The sequence below is a fragment of the Oncorhynchus kisutch genome, linkage group LG29 (assembly GCF_002021735.2).
Source record: "Oncorhynchus kisutch isolate 150728-3 linkage group LG29, Okis_V2, whole genome shotgun sequence".
In the NCBI taxonomy this organism is placed as follows: Eukaryota; Metazoa; Chordata; class Actinopteri; order Salmoniformes; family Salmonidae; genus Oncorhynchus; species Oncorhynchus kisutch.
The window spans coordinates 3,669,301-3,681,599 of record NC_034202.2 but is presented as its reverse complement, the minus strand read 5'-3'; the positions used below and the strand labels follow the sequence as shown (position 1 = coordinate 3,681,599).

Here is a 12,299-nt window from a genome sequence, read left to right as displayed (position 1 = left end):
AATACAGGTGTGTCAAGCTTGTAGCATCATTCCCAAGGAGACTCGAGGCTGTAATCGCTGCCAAATACAGTGTTGCTGTAAGCTTGTAGCATCATTCCCAAGGAGACTCGAGGCTGTAATCGCTGCCAAATACAGTGTTGCTGTAAGCTTGTAGCATCATTCCCAAGGAGACTCGAGGCTGTAATCGCTGCCAAATACAGTGTTGCTGTAAGCTTGTAGCATCATTCCCAAGGAGACTCGAGGCTGTAATCGCTGCCAAATACAGTGTTGCTGTAAGATTGTCTCGAGACCATTTGCTGATACACAAAGCAACTCTAAAAACATTGAAAATGCACTGTCCTTAGAGATCCTTTAAAGTCTTTATTTGGTAGGTCAGGGTGTGACTAGGGTGGGAAATCTATGTTTATATTTCTACGTTGGCAGAGTATGGTTCAAAATCAGAGGCAGCTGTCTATCGTTGTCTCTAATTGGGGATCATACTTAGGCAGCCCTTTTCCCAACTTTTGTTTTGGGATCTTGTCTTTTTATGTTGCATATGTTGCACTCCTTCCTGCTTTTTGTTCGATGAGTTGTTTATTGTTTTTGGTGGAACATTTAAAATGAAAGAAAATGTACGCCTACCACGCTGCACCTTGATCCGGTCATTCTACAAACGAGGATCATTTCAGAAGATCCCACCACCAACGGACCAAGCAGGGTGGTCAGGAGGACTGGACCTGGAGGAAATCCTGGAGGGAGCAGGACCCCCGCATTTGCCGGGAGGAAGTTGGCATCCAGCCAGGACGGGTTGTGCCAGCTCTACACTCGAGACGTCCAGTGCAACTCCGCGGCCCAGTGTATGAGGTGCCTGCTCCATGCACCAGGCTTCCAGTGCATCTCCCCAGTCTGGTGATACCTGTTCCGGTTCCACGTACCAGGCCTCCAGTATGTCTCCCCACTCTGGAAAGCCCTGTGGAAGCTCCACGCACCAGACTTCCAGTACGTCTCCTCAGTCCGGTGAGACCTGTTCCGGCTCCATGTACGAAGCCTCCAGTGATGATCCATGGCCCGGAGCCGGTAGTTATGATCCATGGCACGAAGCCTCCAGTGATGATCCATGGCCCAGAGCCTGTAGTGATGATCCATGGCACGAAGCCTCCAGTGATAATCCATGGCCAGGAGCCTCCAGTGATAATCCATGGCACGAAGCCTCCAGTGATGATCCATGGCCCGGAGCCTGCATTGAAAATCCAGGGCACGGAGCCTCCAGCGACGGTCCCCAGTCCGGAGCCTCCAGCGACGGTCCCCAGTCCGGAGCCTCCAGCAACAGTCTCCAGTCCAGAGTCTCCAGCAACGGCCCCCAGTCCGGTGTCTCCAGCGACAATCCGCCGGCCGGAACCTCCAGCGGGGGTTCCCAGTCCGGAGCCTCCGGCGACGATCTGCAGTCCCGAGCCTCCAGCGGTGGTTCCCAGTTCAGAGCCTCCGGCGATGATGCACGGTCCGGTTCCTCCGGCAACGATTCACGGTCCGGAGTCTCCGGCGTCGATCAACGGTCCAGTTCCACAGAAGTGGAGGGATCAGCGTAGGGAGCGGGGGCTACGTCCCAAACCGGAGCAGCCACCCGGGCCCTCCCCTCCCCTCAATACGGTGCAGTCGTCCTGCCCAGTGACAGCCCCGAAACCTGAAGATTCTGGAGATGGTCTGTATGGAGAAGTGGGCCAAAATCCCTACTGCAGTGTGTGCAAACCTGGTCATAAACTACAGGAAACGTATGATCTCTGTAATTCCAAACAAAGGTTTCTGTACCAAATATTAAGTTCTGCTTTTCTGATGTATCAAATACTTATGTCATGCAATAAAATGCAAATGAATTACTTAAAAATCATAGAATGTGATTTTCTGGATGTTGTTTTAGATTCTGTCTCTCACATTCGAAAATTACGGACTTCTATATGCTTTGTAAGTAGAAAAACCTCAAAAATCAGGAGTGTATCAAATACTTGTTCTCCGCACTGTATATATATAGATATATACAGTTGAAGTCGGAAGTTTTCATACACTTAGGTTGGAGTCATTAAAACACATTTATCAACCACTCCACACATTTCTTGTTAACAAACTATAGTTTTGGAAAAGTCAGTTAGGACATCTACTTTGTGCATGAAACAAGTCCTTTTTCCAACATTTGTTTACAGATAGATTATTTCACTTATAATTCACCGTATTACAATTCGAATGGGTCAGAAGTTTACAAACACTAAGTTGACTGTGCTTGGACAATTCCAGAAAATTATGTCATGGCTTTAGAAGCTAATTGACATAATTTGAGTCAATTGGAGGTGTACCTGTGGATGTATTTCAAGGCCTACCTTCAAACTCAGTGCCTCTTTGCTTGACATCATGGGAAAATCAAAAGAAATTGTAAATTGTGGATCTTCCACAAGTCTGGTTCATCCTTGGGAGCAATTTCCAAATGCCTGAAGGTACCACATTCACCTGTACAAACAATAGTACGCACGTATAAACACCAGGGGACCACGCAGCCGTCATAACGCTCAGGAAGGAGACGCGTTCTGTCTCCTAGAGATGAATGTACTTTGGTGCGAAAAGTGCAAATCAATCCCAGAACAACAGCAAAGGACCTTGTGAAGATGCTGGAGGAAACAGGTACAAAAGTATCTATATCCACAGTAAAACGAGTCCTATATCGACATAACCTGAATGGCCGCTCAGCAAGGAAGATGTCACTGCTCCAAAACTGCCATAAAAAAGCCAGACTACGGTTTGCAACTGCACAATAGGGACAAAGATCGTACTTTTTGGAGAAATGTCCTCAGGTCTGATGAAACAAACATGGAACTGTTTGTCCGTAATGACCATCATTATGTTTGGAGGAAAAAGGGGGAGGCATGCAAGCCGAAGAATACCATCCCAACTGTGAAGCACGGGGGTGGCAGCATCATGTTGTGGGGGTGCTTTGCTTCGGGAGGGACTGGTGCACTTCACAAAATAGATGGCATCATGAGGCAGGACATTTATGTGGATATATTGAAGCAACATCTCAAGACATCAGTCAGGAAGTTAAAGCTTGGTCACAAATGGGTCTCCCAAATGGACAATGACTCCAAGCATACCTCCAAAGTTGTGGCAAAATGGCTTAAGGACAACAAAGTCAAGATATTGGAGTGGCCATCAAAAAGCCATGACCTCAGTCCTATAGAAAATTTGTGGGCAGAACTGAAAAAGCGTGTGCGAGCAAGGAGGCCTACAAACCTGACTCAGTTACACCAGCTCTATCAGGAGGAATGGGCCAAAATTCATCCAACTTATTGTGGGAAGCTTGTGGAAGGCTACCTGAAACTTTTGACCCGAGTTAAACAATTTAAAGGCAATGCTACCAAATACTAATTGAGTGTATGTCAACTTCTGACCCACTGGGAATGTGATGAAAGAAATAAAAGCTGAAATAAATCATTCTCTCTACTATTATTCTGACATTTCACATTCTTAAAATAAAGTGGTGATCCTAACTGACCTAAGACAGGGAATTTTTACTTGGATTAAATGACAGGAAATGTGTATGTACATTTCTGACTTCAACTGTGTATATATATATAGTATATATATATATATATATATATATATATATATATATATATTCTTTTTTTTGTCCATATAAATTAGCTAGCCCAAATATAACTGTCAGCAATGTTTATTAAGATAGCTAGGTAGCTGGTTCATCTTGGACAATTTTTGATTAAACTTAACAGGGTGAGGTCTGGGTACATTACATATATATGTTGACTGTCAGACAATATTCATATACACAACACGACCAAAAGTATGTGGACATCTGCTGGTCGAACATCTCATTCCAAAATCATGGGCAATAATATGGAGTTGGTCCCCCCTGTGCTACTAAAATAGCCTCCACTCATCTGGGAAGGCTTTCCACTATATGTTGTAACATTACTGTGGGAACCTGCTTCCATTCAGCCACAACAGAATTAGTCAGGTCAGGTACTGATGTTGGGCAATTAGGCCTGGCTCGCAGTCTGTGATCCAATTCATCCCAAAGGTGTTCGATTGGGTTGAGGTCAGGGCTCTGTGCAAGCAAGTCAAGTTCTTCCACACCGACTGTATCCACAAAGTTGGAAGCACAGAATCATCTAGAATGTCATTGTATGCTGTAGCGTTGATTTCCCTTCACTGGAACAAAGGGGCCTCGCCCGAACCACGAAAAACAGCCACAGACCATAATTCTTCTTCCAACAAACTTTACTGTTGGCACTATGCATTCGGGCAGGTAGCTCCTGGCATCTGACAAACCCAGATTTTTCCATCGGACTACCAGATGGTGAAGCGTGATTTATCACTCCAGTGAACGCGTTTCCACTGCTCCAGAGTCCAATGGCGGCAAGCTTTACACCACTTCAGTTGACGCTTGGGATTGTACATGGTGATTTTAGGCTTGTGTGCGGCTGCTTGGCCGTGGAAACTCATGTCATGAAGCTCCCGACGAACAGTTATTGTGATGACATTGCTTCCAGAGGCAGTTTGGAACTCGGGGGTCAGGGTTGCTAACGAGGGCAGACAAGTTTTATGCCCTAAGCGGTTCAGCATTCAGCGGTCCCGTTCTGTGAGCTTGTGCTGCTTCTAGACTTTTCTACTTCACCATAACTTACAATTGACTAAATTTCACAAACTGACTTGTTGAAAAGTTGGCATCCTATGACGGTGCCACGTTGAAAGTCACTGAAGTCTTCAGTATGGCCATTCTACCACCAATATTTGTCTATGGAGATTGCATTGCTGTGTGCTCGATTTTATACACCTGTCAGCAATGGGTGTGGCTGAATTGCCGAATCCACTAAATTGAAGAGGTGTCCACATACTTTTGTATATATAGTGTATCTTGACTATCAATGATGTCAAGAAGTTTGTATGAATTTCTTGTTTGGCATGTCTCTTAATGTAATAACATGACTATTTGATGAATAGGGGAAACGTCTTATTATATTTGCTGACACGCTGCAGTCAAATTTTGGCACCAGTAGACTAGCTACCTAGCTATGTAAACCACACCCCTCTGCGAACATGCCTTCTGCGATGTTGGTTACAAGACTGTACTTATGTATTAAAATGAGGCTTTTTGTGATGTCACAATCCTGCGTCCATCCTGCCTCCTGCATCCAAGTGTTTGACATGGGGAGGGGACCAGTAACTTTATGATCAAACTTCATCAATGTAGAAGCAACAGTCATTTTTCATACTTTGGAGATAGATACATTTCACATTGCTGAGATACTCTACTTTGATCTAGTTTCATCCAAATATCATCCAGTTGAATGAAAAACATGATTTTGACCGTTCGGGACCTTTAAGATGACCAGGCCATTGACCATTCAATGACCACATATTGATTATGCAGCACTACTGGGTGTATGGGTGCCATAGAAATACAATCTATTCTATATATGGTTCCAGGTGTACCCTAGAAGTAGTCTCTATCAACAGCCAGGTGACATGAGAGTCTGCCATAGAGAGCCATTGCCTATCTATACATAGGTATGGCCTTTTCTGTGACGGAGACACATAAGAGCCCGCTATTCATCTCTATGGAGCTTACCTAGAGGATAATTTAGCTTACACGCTCCCTGAGGAGCGCCAACTGATCCTAGTATAGATCGTGCTGCTGAGCCGCAGAGAGAGGGGACACAGGCAGCTGTTCCCAGAGCACCCTGTCCCCCTCGTCCCGCTTTACACAGCTGGCTCTCAGCCATCATACCTCATCAACGTGACCCCGCCCCCATCCCCCTCATGTTTGAGTCTCGCGATTTTCCCTCTCCCCATTCTACATACGGGATAGGTAGCGATTGGTTAACACCTCCTCATACATGCATGCACACGTGCGTAAACACAACACACACGTATGCATGTACACAGGGATACCACAGAGAAGACCCACTGGGTACAGACATCATATCATTGGATTTAGGTTCAAAGCTGAAAAAAATGCAAAATTCCAATATGTTGATGACTTTTTTCAAATCCAATCAGTTTTCTAATTTTTTTTGTTGAAATGACATGGAAACAACATTGATTCAACCACTTTTTGCCCAGTGGGGACAAACACTGAAAAAGAGTGCCACCAAATGGTGGTGGACTCGGAAAGATGCCAGTTTCGATTATAGGTGCAACGGTCCCAGAGTCCCGGTAAGAGGACTGAATAACCAGCAGGGGACAGGGATACAACTCACACTTTATTGCCACACCGGACAGACAGGCACACTGGAAACAAGAATAGAAGGAAACAGGTGTAATTGATAGTGTAAGTGATCATTTTATGTTCAGTGATGCGCTAAAGGATGTCCAGAGGAAGCCCAGAGGCAGGATTGTCCATGTGGAAAAAGTCCAGATGGGAGTTGAGGTGAAGGACAGGAGTTTAAAGAGGTTGTTTCAACCTGCCGTCCTGGAAACAACTAAAGAGTTCAAGGGCAGACTGGGGTCTCCAACCCAAGGCTGGGCCACTGGTTTGCTGATCAGCTGACTCTGTTCTCTGGCAACCTGGTCCCTAATACATAGGTGTGAAGTGGCCTTCTGCAACAGAACAGTCCCAGGGCGCGCGCACACACACACACACACACACACACACACACACACACACCTCCCTATGGGGGCTGATCTCTCAGGGACACTGAAGTTACACTGGCTGATCTAGCAAAACAGAGAGCATAAATGCATTTAATCTCAGTTACCCACGCTGCCTTGGGGGAGAGAGCGCTTCACAGCCATACCGGCATTAATCTCAATCGGCTCGTCAGCTCAACCCGCACTGTCTGAATGGCACGTACGCACACACACACACCCAGGGAGATGGGGTTGGATTTGTGTGTCTGTGTGTGTGTAGAGGGCAGCTTAGCAGAGCAGGACAGTGATGGAGCTCTCAGATCATCTGCTCTGGTCACTGCCAGCAGTTTGATCGAGAGTCAACACATCAACACTGTTTGCCCTCTAGAGCTCCCTGACTCCCCACACCAATTCTCAACCAGCAGGCAGACTGCCTCCCTACAGAATCATGTTCACAGTGCCTGGCAGCATGTCATTCCAGCCACCAAAATTCCTTGACATAAACCATACAAGTGAAATACTGCATCCATATTAGGAAGTTGTGACAGTTTTACCTGAAATTTGACATCTTCCTAATATGAATGCCGTAGATGTGGAGGTAGCCTACATGGAATTGTAAAATGTGAAGGAGGTGAATTTATGCATTGTCAAATATGGAGCAAATTGTGAATAGAGTATAGACCTTTGAAATTGTGTGTTGACAGCAAGTTTGATCAAGAATGGTTCAAGGCCTCTTTATGAGTTGTGTAAAATCATTCTCTGGGAGTGATGATGCAAATGGATGGGTTTTGTTTTGGCCTCCCCTCTCTACAGTACCTCTCTCTCTCTCTCTCACTCCCTCCCCGCTATTCCTCTGCCAGTAGCTTGACAGGAACCCAGTGTCTCTGAAACGTGTTGAAATCACACTGACAGTGAAGCAGGACTTTATCCCACCCTCTCTCCCTTTCTCTCACTCTAGCTTTTTCTCCCTCCCCTTCCACATTCTCTCACTATCACTCTCGCTCTCTCTGTCTCTCTCACTCACACACTCACACACGCTTAGACTCACACACACACACTTAGACTCACACACACACTTAGACTCACACACACACTTAGACTCACACACACACACACACCCACCCACCCACCCACCCACCCACCCACACACACACACACACACACACACACACACACACACACACACACACACACACACACACACACACACACACACACACACACACACACACACACACACACATCCATTAACTGGGTTTCAGTATCATTATCTAAATTGAATGAGCAGCTCTGACATCGAATATGATTATTGTGTAATGTAAGGGGACACTCCTTATTAAATAGCCCTTTTTGTTCCAGGCCTTACCTCTGAGGGAAGCCAGTCAGAGAGAAAATAGATTATATTTCTATGACGCCACACCACAGGAATCCTTCAAATAAATCAGAATGCTTTTCAGTTTAGAGGCTATAGCTCTACTCTACATCTACTCTAAACTACTACTCTATGGGTCTGGCTTACCTTCTTCACTCTCTACAACCATTGGCTTAGGCAGCTCCGTTGGGGGCGGTGTTGTGACAGGGGCAGTGCTCTCGGTCAGGAACGGTGACGTGAGCTCTTCCATGATTGGTGGAGGGGGTGTGGACTCCTCTGTGATAGGGGTGGTTGTAGGGGGCGTGACCTCTGTGGTAATGGGACGTTCGTCCTCTATAAGTGGAGGTGGTGGAGGGGAATCGGTGGGGGCGATGAGGGGGGGCTCAGGGTCCGTAACAGGGGGCTCTGTTGGGGGAGGGGTGGTGGTGTCGGTTGGGGCCTCGGTTGAAAGGATGGGCTCTTGAGGAAAGAGAGAGAATGTGAAAGGGATGAGAAATGAGTGGTGTAAGGCATTAGCATAGGGAATGTTGTCTCAGATTGGTTATCCAAAAGAAAGCCAAGCTTTTCTTTTCTCTGACCCACGCACGTACGCGCGCACACAAACACACATAGACAGACTTGCAAAATGTGCATGTAAGCACATGCACAAAAGTGTCAGCATGCACAAGCACACACTCGCAAAACACTTGCAGGCACAAGCACAGAAGTGAAGACATGATGGAAGTGTGATTTCACACGGCTGAAATTGACTAAACTCAAAAGTAGTACCTTTCCCTACTTTGCACCTATGGGAGGGGCTGACAGTATTTGATTTTTTTACCTTTATTTAACTAGGCAAGTCAGTTAAGAACAAATTATTATTTTCATTAGGGACCCCCTCAAAATCAGAACACAACTCTGACTTTACAGTGTGATAAAAATAACATACAAGGCGTTTTACTATGACGCGCATGGCCAGACTAACCAAGTCTCGGGCCCTGGGTCTGGGGCCCTGGGAACTAACATTTTAAAGGCCCCCCTCTTAGCATCAGGGATCATTTCTATTGCTTTTTTCACGGTAATTTCCTGCAATTCTACACCATTTTCCATGGAACAGAAAAAAAAGGCAGTTTAAAAGCACATTCCTGCATGTCTACACATTGTAGTTTCAAAGTCTAAATTATAGTGCAAATTTTTACCGAGTACCATGGATCCCTGTGAGCCTCCCAGGCCCTGTTGTGCATCTAAGGTAGCCTATATTGTAGATGAATAATATGACATATTATTGTATTGCACCCTCTAAACTTGTTCCACGGACCCCTTGGCCAAATTCATTTAATCTGTTGTTGCTAGCAATATTGAATATTGCCGCAGTACCTCCGCGGACCCCCGTTTGGGAACCCCTGCACTAGTGTGCTACAAAGGCCACTATCTCTTTGTGTTAAAGCATTAATAACAAGCTAGATGTTGGCTTTCTAAATCTCAGAGTACATATGGTCCCACTCTACAGAGTGTAAAAAGTAACACTTAAAGAGTTCATGTTAACACTATCTCAGAGTACATATGGTCCCACTCTACAGAGTGTAAAAAGTAACACTTAAAGAGTTCATGTTAACACTATCTCAGAGTACATATGGTTCCACTCTACAGAGTGTAAAAAGTAACACTTAAAGAGTTCATGTTAACACTATCTCAGAGTACATATGGTCCCACTCTACAGAGTGTAAAAAGTAACACTTAAAGAGTTCATGTTAACACTATCTCAGAGTACATATGGTCCCACTCTACAGAGTGTAAAAAGTAACACTTAAAGAGTTCATGTTAACACTATCTCAGAGTACATATGGTCCCACTCTACAGAGTGTAAAAAGTAACACTTAAAGAGTTCATGTTAACACTATCTCAGAGTACATATGGTCCCACTCTACAGAGTGTAAAAAGTAACACTTAAAGAGTTCATGTTAACACTATCTCAGAGTACATATGGTCCCACTCTACAGAGTGTAAAAAGTAACACTTAAAGAGTTCATGTTAAAACTATCTCAGAGTACATATGGTCCCACTCTACAGAGTGTAAAAAGTAACACTTAAAGAGTTCATGTTAACACTATCTCAGAGTACATATGGTCCCACTCTACAGAGTGTAAAAAGTAACACTTAAAGAGTTCATGTTAAAACTATCTCAGAGTACATATGGTCCCACTCTACAGAGTGTAAAAAGTAACACTTAAAGAGTTCATGTTAACACTATCTCAGAGTACATATGGTCCCACTCTACAGAGTGTAAAAAGTAACACTTAAAGAGTTCATGTTAACACTATCTCAGAGTACATATGGTCCCACTCTACAGTGTGTAAAAAGTACTCTGATTATAGTATTACATTTGGAGTGTTTATGTAAAATATTAACACTGCACTTGCCAGTGTTACTAAAATGTAACACTATTGGGTAATTAACACTCACAGAGTGAGTTTATATACAACACTAGTGTTGATCTAGAGTCCTATCAGTGTTAAACAAAAACACTATTACAGTCACTCATTTTTGGTGTTGTTTTCACACTGTATGGTGTAAAGCCTAATTTTCATATTTCCCAAGGTAACTTTCATTTGGAGTGAATTGTAGAGTTACCAGCCATCACTGTTTTTGCAATATCCCTTTCATACTAAGGCTTTTCCCCACCAGTTTTATCATACCGCCATCTTTTCCCCACTAGTTGTATCATACCGCCATCTTTTCCCCACTAGTTTTATCATACCGCCATCTTTTCCCCACCAGTTTTATCATACCGCCATCTTTTCCCCACCAGTATTATCATACCGCCATCTTTTCCCCACCAGTTTTATCATACCGCCAGCTTTTCCCCACCAGTTTTATCATACCGCCATCTTTTCCCCACCAGTTTTATCATACCGCCATCTTTTCCCCACCAGTTTATCATACCGCCATCTTTTCCCCACCAGTTTTATCATACCGCCATCTTTTCCCCACCAGTTTTATCATACCGCCATCTTTTCCCCACCAGTATTATCATACCGCCATCTTTTCCCCACCAGTTTTATCATACCGCCATCTTTTCCCCACCAGTTTTTCATACCGCCATATTTTCCCCACCAGTTTTTCATACCGCCATCTTTTCCCCACCAGTTGTATCATACCGCCATCTTTTCCCCACCAGTTTTTCATACCGCCATCTTTTCCCCACCTTTTCTTTATATCTGAAAGGTATTGCCGGTATCAAAGCCAAAACTTGAATTTCCTCCAAACGACCCAGTAATCATTTCAGTAAAGTTCTGCATACAATGCTGCAAACGCTGAAGGCGGATTTGGCACACATTACGCTCTCAATTAAACTCTTGATGGTGGCTAAGGCTTCGTCTGTTATCTTCCTACCAGTTCTAAACTTTGCAAGGCATGTCCCTTCGCCCATCTTTTCGCATAGCCCACCACTGAGCATGCACCGTCTTCCGAACCACACCTGGATGGATACATAAAGAATTAGGCTACCGTGGGAATAAATATCACCGAATGATGAAAATATATGCTAATGCAATTGAAGTCATGTATCAAATTGTTGCACACTGAAACTTGCAAAGTCAACCAATCCTTGTAATACATTTGAAGCAATTGCCTACCCGCGTGTGGTCAACTCGATCTCCTAAACCCGGTCGTAGGGCCCTTCCTGGGTGCACATTTTGTTTTCAAATAGCCGACTCATCATCAAGCTTGGATTATTTGAATCAGCTGTGTAGTGATAGGGGGAAAAAACTAAACGTGCACCCAGGGGGGGCCACAAGACCGAGTTTGGGAAACCCTGAACTAGATGATCATTTCTTCGCTTCTAATAGACAAGCGTGGGGACTCGTCTTGGTAAATCAAGAAATGTCTGATTTTAGTTTCCCCTGAATCTCCGTTTGGATATTGGTTAGGCTACAATTACATCGGGAAAATGTTAACTAAGTTGAGGTGAGTGCTGCCTATGATCATCTTGTCTAGTTGGCTAATTTATTAGAAAATTTTGTCATGTTATGTAGCTTAACAAATGGATCATTTTGCTCTTCACTCGCAGTCACTTAGTAGCCGAGGCCTACTCCCAACCAAAAGCCTGTGACTTCACTGACTTGTTTCACTGGAACTCACTGGATATTTGGCTAATTGGTTTCTGGCTGGGCAAATAAGTGGAGGTGGTAGCTTATCTATTAGTTGCTCATCTATAACTTATCAGAAACATTTAGCATGTAATACTGTGGCCTAAATCAAGTGTAGACCTATTATTTTGCTCTATCACATAGAGGTGGTGAGTGGTGAAAGGTGGTGAAACATGAAAGAGACTCAGATG

The 12,299-nt window shown here is 44.3% G+C and overlaps 1 protein-coding gene across 3 annotated transcripts in view; it reads right to left on the bottom strand.

Moving 5' to 3' along the window:
- Positions 1-12,299, bottom strand: part of LOC109873537 (netrin-G2-like) — a 159,139-nt gene that overhangs the window by 38,945 nt on the left and 107,895 nt on the right. For 2 of the 3 annotated variants that reach the window (XM_031809344.1, XM_031809345.1), the window contains one exon: positions 7,841-8,440. The exons of the other annotated variant lie outside the window; for it this stretch is intronic. In XM_031809344.1, the coding sequence (XP_031665204.1) occupies positions 8,112-8,440 (329 nt within the window). In that variant the 3' untranslated portion in view covers positions 7,841-8,111. Of the gene's footprint in view, positions 1-7,840; positions 8,441-12,299 lie in introns of those variants that run through there. 3 annotated transcript variants of the gene reach the window in all.